A 15,848-nucleotide genomic window follows, 5' to 3' on the forward strand; every position below is an offset into this window, starting at 1 on the left:
TGATAGTGCAACACTGAGTACAGTCGTACATGTGTTAAATTAATAGGCTAAATTTATGTATCAGGATTCAGGATTACGGGCTAATTTGATATTTTCATAAATGAACGAAAAATATTATTAAAGGTAACCTGGCTTAAATAAATTAAATGAAACCATCAATCGAGATAGTAGGATTTATTTTATTATTCATCAATAATCAAATTCAGAACTTGAATATTCAACTGCAATGTCTGCTCATGAACGCTTCAAACTCGGTACTTCTTTCCCAATTCCATAAAATTCAAAACTTAGAAAGTGACAAAAAACTTTAAAATAGGTAGTTGAAACAGACTACAGCTAATTTTCATAGTGGACTGTACTATACGATAAACATGTCAGTCAATTTGACAACCTTTGTCGGAAACATTATTTAATGAAAATATTGTCCGAACCCTTAGTATTTCTCTTCGACAAATACATTAACACATCGTGAACCACTTTTCTTTCACGACTATAAAAATATTTTAGCAATTTAATTCATAAAATCAATTGCACACATTTAAAATAAAGTTTGTTTACACTTTGACAACAATAGACTGACATGCAAGGTGACATGTCAATGAAGTTTTCAGTTACTGTTGCCATTAAAAGAAATTAGTACCATTAGTTTTCCGCAACATGGCGAGGGTTTTTATGTTCCTGGTCAGGCTATATATAGATGACCCACGCTGAACTGTCCCACCAAACTCAATGACAGGGGGGCGCTACCATCGTTCAACTATATGGTTTCCAACATGGCAAAAATCTGAACCAGCGATCCGGTATTGACGGTGGCGCCCCACTGTCAATGTCATCGACAGGATTCTATTCTATTTTCATTGTCACATGAGATATTTAGTTTTACCACAGAATATTAATAAGTACTACGTTTTACGTTTACGTCTTTATAATTATGCTTCGTTTCAACTAGCTGTCAAAACGACCACCGCGATACGGATTTGTCAAAACAGCTGAAGTTCGTTCGTCGTCCGGACACATTGAAGATGAAAATTTTTAGCGTAATCGGGGCCCAGCAGAGCTGGACTTATCTTTTCAAACCTTTAATGAGCATCTAGCGATACAAATATTATTTGCTTGTGTAATTGTGTTGATGGCCTAGGTACTTGTTTCGCGCGCGACCTTTACCATATTACGACTTTACCTTTACCACAATTGAAATAATTGAAATAAACTTTTTAATCCTTTATGCTATAGCGATAGTTTTTGCTATAGCGAGCAAAAAATAAACTTTGTAACATGTTTAAGCCGGATCTCCAGCGCGTTTTATCCTACACAATCAACAAAAACATGTCAATATTCAACATTAATTTTGTTGAAGTTGACATGTTTTTGTTGATTGTGTATGGCTGGCAAAACACATAAATGTTAATGTGTTGTTTGTGTTCTGTTTCAAATATTAACATCATCAGTGCGAGTCACAGATGCAAGTACATACTTACGTCGCGCGCGTTCACCTCAACTTTCATTGAGTGACCTATAATCACAAACTTTTGTAATTTTGGTTTTGTTGTTATGGCTGCTGATGTGACACAAACACAGCTCGTGCAGCAGAAGCTATATTAATTTTCATAAACTTTTTGTTGGTAATGAATGGCTATTTACTATTACTTTTTTTCTATGTTTTTTTATTTGTTGTTTAAAAAAGTAGTTTCTGTTTCAGAACGAACAATAACTTGCGCAAACTGTCAGCAGCTCACTTCATACAAGAGGGAGAACTGTCAAAAATTTGCAGGAAGGCACATGCAAGCGCTGTTTACAATTTTGGTACTCTACGCCACCTCCGTGTTTGTTGTTTAGCAGTGTTGTTATCCTATCGTGACGGGCCGTAATCGCCGGGGTCGCGTACCATGCCTCCTGCCGCAGCGGGCGTCGCGCCGCCGTCGCGTTCGTGATACATCGCGTATGACGGGTGTGATTTTTGCGTAACGTAAAGTCGCCATGGGCGCTAAGCCGAGCACCGCGAACGGGGGGCAGAGTCCGCGCGCCAGGACATTCTCGACGAGCTCCAGTTCGGAGGTGGTGTCGGGGGGCGCGGGCTTCAGCCTGCTGCGAGCGATCCCGGGCATCCAGGTGTCGAGCGACCGCCAGCGCGCGCGCTCGCTGTCGTCGGTGCCGGACCTGCACGCGTCACACGAGGCCATCGCCATCCCGCCCAACTCGGCCAGCTACGAGGCGTCGGCGGCCGCCAGCCCCGACACCGACTCCAGCTCCAACGAGGAGGCGGCGCCCGCGCCCGGCACGTCGCTGGCGCTGGGCCGCGTGTACGCCGCGCACTCCCTGCCCTCACATATCTGGTCCATTAACGGTGAGTTCTGCACGCTTATTATGGTGCGTCCAGACAGGGCGCACGGGCTCGCGCGACAAACTCAACATCCTGCTCACTCAAGAGCAGGGTGAGCAGGATGACCAGCGTGCCGCGCGAGCCCTTTCGCCTAGTCTGGACGCACCATTAGACACACAGGAAACATAGTTGACAATCAAAAACCATGTTTAGGTCCTGTATTGTTCTGCGATAGCAGTAGCATTTGGGAAAAACATAATAAAAACAAAGGGCACCTCAGCCCAACCTTGTGCAACCTGATAAAGACCTGATGAGTGGGGAAAATCACAGCGTAATTATAACTTTTCGTGAAGTAGGTAGTGTGATGATACGTGCTAAGTGACGTGCTTATCAGTGAAACAACCTTGAGTGTGTGTTTTGTTATTATTTAAGATTAGGTAATAGGCAACGTATCTTTAGTGAAATGTGAGCAAATAATTTTTATTACATGTAAAATTATGTATCTACATCATTTACATAAGTCACCAACCAAATTTTAACACCCACTATTTATTAATTTAGTAGGCTCTTTATTTTATTATGATTTGAATGTTGATAGAATGCTATCAGCTGTTTTTCTGCTGTTGGTTAAAATTTGCTAGTCGTAAATCCTTCTCAGATTATATCCGGAACCTTTGGTCGCCAAAGGTTCTGGGGTTAAGCTCAGGGATGTTGTTAAATTATTATCAACTAGTGTGTAGTTGCTCTTTCACTATTACAATTACTTTCATTTAAAATAGTATCATCTCGGAGCTTATGTCACACTTCATTATGCTAATTTTCCCTTGTCTACCAAGTTACCATAAAAAGTCTTTTTACATTGGTATAGGAACATGCAGTAAGTTTTTCAACTCAAAAAGAAAACTATTCAGTGTAGGTAGTTTCTGAATCAACTCAGCATAGTAATTAGTAAAGTATCAAAAGTAACATGTTTATCAGTTTCATAACCACATCCGTGGTGAGGTGACAGACAGTGATAGAGTTGGTAGATACAATAATTTTAGTTGAGGTAAATTAAACGAATCAGTGCTGATTGTTGTTACATAATAATTTAGACCAAAATTTTATTAACAATGCACACAAAAATAACACTAAAATAGCTACTCCATTATCTTAATTATGATAATCATGTTTTACTGATGTAGTTAGTGTTAATTACCTGTTGCAGAAGTATTTCTTTTTGAAAAACAACATTTTATGCAAAGGAGGATAGTTTTATGTTTATCTTTATAAACTTATAAATTATGTATAAAACATGATAAAACATCCTCTCTTTCCTACCAGTTTGACCTGTTTATTAAGCTCTAAATTTTTTTGATTACCATTTCTGATGGCATTTAATTGAAATTAAATATCCATATTGATATTTTGTACCGCCCCATATTACCCCAAAATAAACAAAATTGTTTCTAAACCTGTGGAAATGTTCAATATTTGAAACAACTTGCCAATATTCAGATACAAGAATAATTGTCTTAATCCCCAACAAGAGTGTTACAAATTGGTGTACCAAATTGAATATTGCAATCAATCACTTCAGTCTGCATAAAACACTGGCCAAGAATAAAACGGTGATCGTACGGCCATCGCGTTCAATCCCCCGAAATATAAATCAGTGAACTTTTGATAGTCGAAATTCGCAAGCACATTCGTCTAGCAGCTTTCGTGGGCTATAATAAATCGCGGCCGCTTTTCCGGGTTGGGTCTGCGCCTACGCAGCTTTCCTTCAGTCGTGTCCCGGCATCCCTCGCGAGCGGTCGTGTCAGTCGCTGCAGCCAGCATGTATCGCCGCCGGTACCGCACCACCCTGGGGCTGGGCCTCGGGTCCTCCTTCTCATCAAGTTTCTCCACGACGCTGTCGTTCAGCACCACGACGACAGCCACGGACACCGTCAGATCTGATGCCAGAGCCACAGCAGCCAAACTGAAGTCCAAGTATGAAAACGCTGGAACTGCTCAGGGTGCGTTTTTTGGACCTATGTTTTATCTTATCATTCGGACTTATCGTCCAGTTAACTTTTGGACGGCTAGTCTAGTGTGTTTTATCTTTTGAATATTTTTATAAAAAGTGATATCTTGGCAATAATAAAGAAGATCGGCGAGTCTTGATCAATTCTTCAATTGGGGGACTCAATTGTCGCATTCAGGCATGGCAAGCTAGGGCGCTGTTGAAAAATATAGAGGACAAAGCTGTTCTGGCGATAACTTCAAATGAGAAACCGTCGTGGGAGATTAACATCTGTCGTATTTTTATTTGCGGCTACATTTGGACATTTTAAAATACACTCACTTCCCGATAAAACTGAGGAGTGCTAAATTTAATGAGAATCCTTGTGTTGTCGCTCATTTGTACTGGTGTCATGTCTCTTTATAATTTATTTTGGGTTGTCTTGCGTTTCGTTAAGATTTTTCACGTATATTTTCAAGTAGTACCGGTAAAACTGGTCGGTTACTGCCTTTAGCAATCTTTTTAGATCCAACCAGACCAGACCAGCCATTTCTTGATCTAAGTAGATACTTCTGCATTTTCAAGACAACCTAGAAAAGCTTCGAACTCCTCCTATGTTCATCTGATTAATATCGTTGCGGGTCCAATGATAGTTAACTTTCCCCCGGGACAAACTTGACCTTCACTGGTTGGGTTTTTATGGCGGTCAAGCTGTAGATCCTGGCTACACAGGAGTTGCAGCAGTGGGAACGAGAGGTGGGATTAGTCCCGTAACCTAGAAAAGCTGATTTAACTGTTTTTGTGATTTTCCTGAATAGAATTATCTCAATACGATAGAAGCAATAATGTTTTATTTTCATTGCTTGTATCTACTACACTGCTGTATTTTTGTTGTGGATCAATATTTTCTGGCATCTTGACAAATCTTATCAACTTTCTTGAACTCACGCTCAACTGTGCACAACATCTTTAAACTTCTGCAGTTTTTAGTTTTCTACGACATTCAAAACAGTCCCGTTTCTATTTATCATTCCCATTTGACATTTAACTGTTGGTTGATCTAGTGCGGTCGTAAAGTTATTAGTTTAGAGGCGTCAGTCCCGCTCCGCAGAGCAGTTAATGTTGATACCAATTTAATGGTTATGGTTTCAGTGGAAAATGCGTGGTGTCCCGGATATTACGTCAAACGGTTACTATCGGCGATAGTCGATCCCCTTGGGAAATGTTTGTTTAATTATACTAGAGAGCTGATGTTTAGGGGTAGTATCGATACAATTTCTGGCGATTCCATCATAGTAAACCTTTGTTTCAACAAATTTTGGCTACCTATAAGCCAATTAGGTATAAGTTGAATACGATAATAGTAACACCATGATTGTTTTTTCTTACTATTCTCAGTCACATCACTTACTGTCCTTCCTGTCATGTACTTTTCCAGTTAGAGTTAAGTCACTGAACTCAGTTTGACCAGTTTGACTTTGTTTGTAAACAAGCTTTTAGAATAAAGAACGACCTACCTATATCAGCATCGGCGAAAATTGCGTAACAAAAAAGATATAATAATACTACAAAACATTTATCAACTTAAGCACAAGTTTTCCTTATGTATTGATGTGCCTAACATATTTCTTTTAGCATTGAAACAGCTATTAATAGAATTCGAAGAAGTAATCAGTAAGTCCGGGCTTGCGTAGGCCTACATACATAAAGTTCTTCCTACCGTCCACGTAAACCCCGCGGTAACATTTGTTCGTAACGATCTGAGTGATTGACATTGTAAAACTTGGACACGCGACAGAACAATAAAACCTTTTTCTTATTAAGTAACATTGGAACAAATGGCAGACGGTATTGAGCGAAACTGAAGCCGAAGGTCTTGGAAAACATCAGGTTGTTTTATCCGAAGGATAAGGTACCATTTCGTCGTGTAAACATGATGCCCACAAACAAACCAATTACTTGCGATTGTATCCATATACCTGTAGGTAGAATATAATAATAACCTATCTATGCTCGTGACAGTGACTTCACAGAAGATATTTAGGACACACGGGCAATTATCCTGGGATTTAGGTGGGAAGAGTTATATTTAGGCCGTTAGTTCTTGCAAAATTATGCAAACAGATTTCTAGCAAAATGTTAAGATAGGTTATGGTTTGTGAAACTGGAGATGGCACTGGAGATAAATTCAGGCACTTTAGTATTTTAAGTCTTCTTTGACAGTCATTCAAGAGACTCAATTAATACTTTATTGTAAATTTTTTGGAATTTTCTTCGCTTTGCTTTTTATTGTTCTGACCTTTCCATCTGAGATGTTTTAAACACTTCTTTCTCAGCGAAGTGCGTTTGATTGATGGTCATTGCTCAACTTAAAACATTTTAATTGCTTTCTAATCCCACGTTAATGCAGTTCATCACTATAAATAATCCTGTCGCTATTAACTAGACGTGTTTCGTCAAGTCTATCGCTGCTCTAAAATAGCCCAGTCTAGCGCGTTGCCACCTGGCTGATATGCCGTATGCGCGCCCCACTGACTCGACCTATATCCGCTCTAAATTCTGCGTACGCGCAGACTAATATTGGCAACTGTCGAATTTGAACCATATCGTTCTCAGTTGAACAGGATTAAGTAAGCATTTGGTTTCTTGTCGTGGTGTGCTAATTACTGCTCGTTCTGATCGTTTGTAAGATTAGGTCATGGATTCGGAAGCAGCACAAAAATCTTGCGGACAAATTAATGATCTTGGCACTAGTTCACCTATTCTTCCATTATTTTGGTAAAAGTCTTTTCAAGTGATGTGATTTATGCGTTAAAAAAGATAATATCGGTACTTGATAAAAACAACTATTTTTAAAGCATCCGTGTCTTAGATGTGATTGATCTACAAAAAGGAACAATCAAGTGGATCCATTAACGAAGTATACGATTGTGTTAGTATGGGAGAGCATGAGGAAATTTCTCTCTTGGACTGCAGCCAGTAGGGAGCTGTTTTTGCGAGTCCGCAGCCGGTCTGTGAACTCGGTTGGCAACCACCAGCTCTGCATTTAGATTGCGCGAGTGGGAGGGGCGAGTGCATGACTTCCGAGTTCCTTCCGATAATCTTAAAACTTTCTCCTGGTGTAGATTGGGCTGGGTGGTTGATAGAGGCGATGGAGTGTGTTTATCCAGGATTAGCGAAAGGCCTGCGGATCATCCGGCATCTTAGTTTATTTGGTGGAAACATTAAGGTTTTGCTAGTGTGGTTGCTAATGTGAGGTTTCATCATTTTTATACTCGTTTTTATGGTTTTATTGTTGTGCAAATTGTGCAATTATTTTATCTGGCTTTTGTTGCTTGGTTAATACGATTTATGAATGTCATTGAGTAGGATCTTCAGGATGATCAGGTCAGAAGACTCGAAAGACTGGAGTCATTAACATCTTTCTTTCTTATGTTTTTCATCACGTGTGACATTACTTGCAAATAACTTTCATTGAAGTTTTCCCGGTATTGCTGGCAAAATTGGGTTGTTTTCCAAACTGCAGCGTATTATAAAAGTTCCGCGAAGGCCACCGAGTTGTCGTGCGGCTATATTTAGGTGGTGGCGGTAGGAGTAGGCCGATCGATGGCTTCTCAAGCTCACACCGAACTCCTTTGTCGCTGCTTTCTTTGTGACGCGTGAATGGACTGTGACTTTGCATATCCAAAATAGTTCTTTCTGGGCCGGCTGTTGAACTAACGTGAATTAATTTTGCTCCAGGAAATTAGTACCTACATAATATCCTTATTTTTTCAGTCTTGTTCCATTGACTTTTCTCATCAGCATGTCACGAAGTGACTCGCACGAAATATCTGTTTTGATGATGCTTTCCTTGAAGATTCATGTCATAAGATGTCTAAACAGACATAAAACAATGTCAATTTAATAGAACGTTGACCCATGTGAAATATTACAAGACGTCAAACAATAATTATCCAATTTTCTCTAAAAAATTTGCGTGCGTTCGTCCAAAACATATGGCGTAAAGAACATTTGCCAAACTTTTGAAGTGGTTGTTGCAAAGATTAATATCTCCGAAAAAGTCTCCTTGGCAGTGACAGCGGTGCTGCGTCTGATAATCTCGTAAATGTCGTATTAATATAGTTTTTGCTCGCCGCCGTCTAAATTTTAGAATACTTGCGGAAACGTACTGACAACGGCACATCAAGTTAAACACTGTGGCATCTTATTTAGTTGTAATAGGTGCTATTTTGCATCAATTATGTATAGGGTCATGTGTTGCTGTACAACAGCTCTTTTTTTGCGAAGCTTCATTTCTTTCGAAGATTTAATAAATTCGAACACTGTCGTAAAGCGTTTACAAACAAATAGGCCAAGTTCAGGAAATGTTTTTGGTACAGTGGTGGTGCTTTTCGAAGCTGTAGAGATTGTCTTAATAACGGTAAATTAAACACGTCTGCTGGTTAACCAATAACGGAAAGTTAAACACGCCTGCAATTAACGCGTGTCAATACAAATAGGATTTATCTTGCGCTGCACTTTGTGACGCACGTCACGTAAATATCATTGATGTTCCTATTGAAGTATTTTGTGCAGATTGTTGAAGTACAGGATGGGTAGTTGACGGGAGCCATTGTTTGTATCTATGTTATAGTCACGTCTTGACAGCTCACCGTTGTCCTATCAGAACCAGCCAGCCCAGTCCCTATGTGGATGTAAAACTGCGTGGCATCTGTCAAAGAAAATGATTAGGGTTTGAATTAAAGGCTTTGCTTGAGCATACTGAAAATATTATTCAATGAATTTTGTTCTCTATCATTCAGCCATATCCACATTTGAACTTGAAAACCAACTAGGGGAAATAGTCAAGGAATATAATTATTAGCTAGAGAACCATGGTCAGTCAGTTTCATCCATCAGCAATTTAGCATTGAATGTCAATAAATTCAAACTCAAATTATCGCACCTAATCACCACACGTAGGGTTGCCAACTCTTGAAAGGACCAACCCGGGAGAATTGTGTGTGGGGGGGGGGGGGGCTTGCTCCATATTGCTCCATCACGCTGAATACTAGGGCATGCAAAAACCGAGCGGTTTGGAAAAACCGGTTTTTTCGGTTTTTATTTTTAAAAACCGAACTAAACCGGTTTTTTTCGGGTTTTTCGGGTCGACTGTTTGTAAGTAAAGTCAAAGTCAAAAGTCAAAGTCAAAATTTCTTTATTTGTTTAGACTAATAAATAGTTCTTACAAATCGTCATTTTGCTCTTAAGGAGCCTCTACATGTCTCATAATCTTTTTACCCTACCAGCGCTTCGAGACCAACATTTGGCAAGTGCTGAGAAGAAGCGCCGCAACAAACTCAGTCACCACTGTCTGCCGGTTAATATAAATAAATATAAATAGTAGTAGTAGGTACATTCGATTCAGGAGCAGTTCACTGAATTTACCATGCATTCTTGTATGGTGTTATCTTATAAGAATGGGTATACAAGATTGCGTGGTATATTAAACAAGGTAGTGACGTGCTAATATCTAGACTTACATATTAAGATACTAGTAGAAATGACTCGCATACATAAATTTGAATAACTTGGATTGACCAGTCCCTGAAAGCAGCGCCTGTTCACAGACATGACGAGTGAACCAGCCATCGCTTCACTCGACCATATTAGAGGGAATGTAACGACCCGCCTCACTACGCCACCACCCCAGAGACATTTTAGTGAGAATGACAATTCCAAGTTATCTCTTTAAAAAAAAAATTAATAATAAAGCTAAGTAACAGTCCAGATTGAGAAGCATGACACTATAACATTTGAGAAATTATTATTATTAGTTTATACATTACTTTCCATTTTAATTATTTTTAGTGCGAGCATGAGAGGACCATAATCCTACTCCCAGGATGACTTATCATTAAGAAAATCTCGAGTTGTATAATAGGCTTTTTTAAGCATGTGATCTTTAACTATACCTTTAAATTTATTATACGGTAGCTCTTTATATTTATCAGGGACTTTGTTATAAAAATGGATACCTTGTCCCATAAAAGTGGCAAACACTTTATTAAGTCTAAAAGCGGGTATAGCCAATTTATTTTTATTTCTAGTGTTAATTTGGTGAATATCACTTTTCTTTTTGAATTCATTAATATTTTGTTGAATAAATAGAATACAGTTTAAGATGTATTGTGAAGCGGCCGTGAGAATGCCAATTTCTTTAAACAATTCTCTAAGGGACGCTCTTGCTTTCATTTTATACAAGTATCTTATCGCACGTTTTTGCAAAATAAATATTGTTTCAAAATCTGCAGCTTTGCCCCATAGCATGATTCCATATGACATTAAGCTATGAAAGTAGCTAAAGTAAACTAAGCGAGCTGTTGAAACATCGGTTAATGACCGTATCCTTTTTATTGCAAAAGCCGCTGAGCTGAGCTTTCCCGCCAGAATTTCTATATGGGGGCCCCACTGGAGTTTTGAATCCAGGGTAATTCCCAGAAAAACAGTAGAGTCTACCAGATCGATGGCATTATTATTAAGTTCTATTTGGGTACTAACTGTTTTTACGTTAGGCAAAGAGAATTTTATACATTTTGTTTTCTTTGCATTAAGTTGTAAATTATTTGTAGTGAACCAACTTAAAACTCTTGTTAGTGCATTATTTACATCGTCAAAGTTATTTTTACTTCTATCAATATTAAAAATCAAAGATGTGTCATCAGCAAATAACACGATTTCGCAAGAGTCCTTAACAAAATATGGTAGATCATTAATGTATATAAGAAACAAGAATGGACCCAGAATTGACCCCTGCGGAACTCCCATTTTCACAGGTGACCCAGAAGACAAAACACCATTTATGTCAACTTTTTGAACTCTAAAGTTTAAATAGGATTGTATTAAATCCAAAGCCGAGTCCTTCACCCCATAAAAGTGCAGTTTGCGAATTAGCGTTTGATGTTCTACGCAGTCAAAAGCTTTTGAGAGATCACAGAAGACCCCTAGTGCATTTTGAGAATTCTCCCAAGCCTCGAAGATATGTTTAAGTAGTGCAACCCCGGCATCGGTGGTGGAACGACCCTTGGTAAAACCATATTGTTCACTATGAAATAGTTTATTAGAGCCAAAGTGAATCATAAGTTGCTCCTGTATGATTTTTTCAAAAATCTTGCTCAGAGCGGGCAAGATAGAAATGGGTCTATAATTGCCAGGGTCGGTTTTACTACCAGACTTGAATAATGGCATTAGTCTACTATGTTTCATGAGGTCGGGGAAGATTCCCTTCTCTATGCAATTATTGAATATTATCGCTAACTGTGGGGAAATTATATCAATAATGTGTTTGACTATCTTGACAGACATGCCCCAGATATCAGTTGTACTCTTTACATTTAAAAGATTAAAAGTTTTAGTGATATCTAAAGGAGTAATATGTTTAAAAGAGAAGTGCGAGTCACAGGGTGTCACGTGGGTTTTCAATATTTCTTCAGCCTCGGAGGGAGATGACTTTAAGTTGGCAGTTGTTGCTGAAGCTATATTACCAAAAAATTTATCAAAAGCTTCCGCTACATCTTTATCTGCAGATATCAAATTATCGTGAACTTTGAGAGAAAAGTCATTATCTCTTGGTTTTAGTTTACCAGTCTCTCGGTTGATAACATTCCAAGTTTCTTTTATTTTATTACTGGCGTTCCCTATCTTGTCCCGAATATAAAAAGACTTAGCCATGAAGCAAACTTTCTTAAAAATTTTTGAATACTTTTTTACATGCTCAAGAAAAGATATACTATTATTATACTTTTTCATGCCATAAAGTTCATATAACGTATTTCGACTTTTGTATATTGCCTTAGTAGCCCAGTCACTAAACTTAGATTTGGTATTTGGTTTTAATGGCTTTACCGTAAAAACTTTGTCATGTTCGGTTTTAATACATTCGAAAAGGTTATTGTAAAGAGCATCTGGGTCTCCCTGCACATACGGGACCAAATGCAATTTATTTTCAAGATTATTTTTAAAACGTTCTAGACGACTAATGGTTACAGGTCTACATACGGCATTTTTATTACTTTTATTATTCAAATTATTACAAATAAATTCTACTTTAATACCACAGTGATCTGACGTAAGATTGTGTATGACAGCTTTATTGTCAGGGACACAGCTAGAGAAAATATTATCTAGACAAGTAGCTGTGGTTTCCGTAATTCTAGTTGGTTCCTTAAATTGACTAAACAAATTAAATGACTTAAAAAGGGAAAGTAGTCTTACAGAATATGATGATGAGCTATCTAGTAAATTGACGTTAAAATCTCCACAAACTAAGACCTTTTTGTTGCTGTTACAAGTTTTATTAAGAGCATCCTCAATAGCCGCTTCAAAAATACCAAAGTCCCCAGAAGGGGGTCTATACACACATACAATGATGTAACTCTCAAGCTCGACACAGGAAATTTCGATAACACGCTCAACTGACAGCCCTACTACATCTTTGCGTTCTTTATATTTAATATTATTATTCACAAATATTAAGGAGCCTCCGTGAATGGCAGACTTCCTGAAAAACGCGCTACTTAACTGATAATTATCTATATGGAAAGAGCTTTCATATTTCTTTAGCCAGTGTTCAGTAATACACATTACATTAATATCAAAACTTTTTAAGAATAGCTCTATTTCTAAGACTTTGCTGGCCAAGCCTTGAATATTTTGATGAACAATCTTGAATGTTCCGGGCTTGGCCTTTGTCGAGTGCCTCAGTTTAAACAACTAGTAGTAGGTACAGTCATAATATTGTTACTATTTACATACTGAGATATCAAATTATTAGTACCCTGACTATGATCAGTTTTATGAATATAATTACATTTAATATTGTATGCAATCAATGAGGCTAATTTATTCTTCAATTTTTTCGAGAGATACATTGTATCTACAGTCAACTTAAAGCTAGAAATAAATTTATTTATGTCAAAAAGTAAAAGTGCGTCGCTATGACGATAAGTCAAGTTATACATAAGTATATTTAAATCAAATATGTTCTTGTTTATCTTATTTAGAATATACCCTGAATTTACATAGGGTAAAGTGCACAAAATTATCTTAAATTTTAACCTATTTTGCAAATTCAATAATTGGTCAATATTTTGAATTATACTCTTTTTATCTACAGAGTAACTATTACCATACATTATAATAACATTGGAGTTCTCATCTAATTCTTGGTTTTGACCAATTTCGTAAATTATCTCTGTCAGAAACCTGCCTGGATAGCAATAATTTAAGACTTGTGTATTCAAGTGCTCCCTGAGCATAGAACCTAACCCCTGACCAAGCTGATCAGAATAAATAAAGGTTTTCCTTCCATTACCGGTATCACTAAGTTTTTTAGACAAGTTTCTTTGGGATTCAGTGAATAATATGTCCTGCGCCGGCTCAGTTTGAATAGACTTTGGTATTATAGTGGGCTGAAGGCCATTAATACAGTTACAAGACTGTTTTTTTGATAAGGACTCAAAACGCTCAGTGTTGTAATTACATAGGTCAACAAGTTTGGAAGTGGCCAGTACATGTTCATTCATTGAGTAAATAAAAATGCTGCAAATTATAATAAAAATCATTTTATTTCTTTTATATTCTAGTTTGACAAGATGAAGTTACATGTTCTGAACATAACATTGTGAGATCAATTGAATAGTTTAATTAAAAATCAAATATAAAGAGATCAACAATAGGATACTTCGCTCATTAGCAAAGCAAAACCTTTGGTCAGGACTTCTTGGCGGGAATCTGAAGCGTCATGTTAGCGGTTTTGTTTTATTTCCTCAAATTCGTGTGTGGGCGACTATTAATGTGTAATAATGGTGGATTATTAACCATTGAGTGTTCGTGAACGTCCATGGGTGTGGGCAAGTGAAGCAAAACAGTGCATCGTGATTCTTCTGGTTCTCTCAAGTTGTCCATAGGAGGTCTCAGTAAAGCACCACAACTTTACTGAGACTCAAAGGGTTGGAAAGGGTATCATTTATCATCCTTCATCATATCATTAATTGATCTCATTTTGTAACTCGTATCACTTATATACTGGAAAATGGCACAAATCAAGTCGACCTCGACGTGTATTGCCAACATCATCAAAAAAGAAGAAGAACATTTGGTCATAGTTATGCTTAATTAAATAATATGTAAGTTGACACTGACAGAGACTAGCAAAGCAAAAATAATGGCGGCAATGGTCAAATACAAAGCGCGTTCCATTTTGCGCCCGCGCGCTTATAGCTTTAGCTAGAAGATACATGGTACTTTAGTTCAATACCATAGCCATAGACTATACTCTACTCATTCACATTGCATTACAATAATTGTTTTTATTGATATGACTAAAGAAGCATGTTCTTGTATGAGTTATTAAATTCTCTAAAATCGTAGAAGAAAAACCGAAATAACCGAAAAACCCGGATTTATAACTGACAAAAACCGAGTTCCAAATTGTGTCGGTTATCCGGTTTTTCGGTTATCCGGTTAACCGGTTTGCATGCCCTACTGAATACGCGCTCGAATGAAGCATTAATAGAGACAGGAATGGAAAGAACAAACGTGACCATTTTTTTAATTCAGGACAGGGATATCTGTCTTTCGATTTCTTAAAGAAGTCAACCCAGCGTAAATCCACTCGATTTTCTTCAATAAGATGTGGTTGCTCTTCACGCAAAAGTCCAAACTCATCGTACAATTAGTCACTATCTATGTCAATATTTAATAATTCTTGGAGTTTAGTAATGCTGGTCCATGTGATTGATGCTTTTAAAGATAAAATTTATAAACAAGTACGAGCAGCAATGGATGCATTTATTTTTAAGAAATACCGGAGTAAATATCGCTCTCCGGGAGGTCGGGAGGTTAACCATTATTTCCGGAGTCTCCCGGGCAATCCGGGAGGGTTGGGAACCCTAACCACACGTGAGAAAACTTACTGTGTGCAGTGATTAGTTTATCGCAAAATATACAATAATCATAAATTCTTGGACATATTTTTTACCATCTTTAGCTTTCGCTCTAACCATTTCATTCTGGCTTCGAGTCCCATCCCATCTAAGGCATAATAATAATAAGTAGTAGTAGATTAAGTAATGAGCTCCAATAGCAATATTTTCCAACTATGTCAAAACCATAAAACCTATGTTTTTCACTTAAAATCATTTTATTCCGTGTTTCCGGAGCCCCGGCCTGCGTCAAATCATAAATTGTCATTTGGCACGTCCCCAAACTATCGCGTAGTGATAACTTGATATTATGAATGGAAATAGATATGACACTGTTTGCAAACGAACAGACAGACGCAGTGTTATTTTACTGGATTAAAAACAAGCACCGAGGAAGCCGGCCAAATTGTATAGTAACAATGTTGTTAAATGCTGGCTGGAATACTGTCGCAGAGCGCCCATCACTGCGCGTAGCGGTACTGTGTACTTAGTCTGTGATGGTGGCATAAAATAAACCGAATACTGCAGCACTAATCCAAGTTGTATTCAGTTTTTTCGCCAGCAGCCACGTCAT

The 15,848-nt window shown here is 37.8% G+C and overlaps 1 protein-coding gene across 1 annotated transcript in view; it reads left to right on the forward strand.

The window, feature by feature from the left end:
• Positions 1 to 1,709: 1,709 nt before the first annotated feature.
• LOC135077758 (E3 ubiquitin-protein ligase ZNRF1) overlaps positions 1,710 to 15,848 on the forward strand; it is a 140,186-nt gene continuing 126,047 nt past the window's right edge. The window contains exon 1 of the mRNA XM_063972329.1: positions 1,710 to 2,344. Within this exon, the coding sequence (XP_063828399.1) occupies positions 1,978 to 2,344 (367 nt within the window). The 5' untranslated portion in view covers positions 1,710 to 1,977. The remainder of the gene's footprint in view (positions 2,345 to 15,848) is intronic.

Source organism: Ostrinia nubilalis, chromosome 13, assembly GCF_963855985.1.
Source record: "Ostrinia nubilalis chromosome 13, ilOstNubi1.1, whole genome shotgun sequence".
Taxonomy (NCBI): Eukaryota; Metazoa; Arthropoda; class Insecta; order Lepidoptera; family Crambidae; genus Ostrinia; species Ostrinia nubilalis.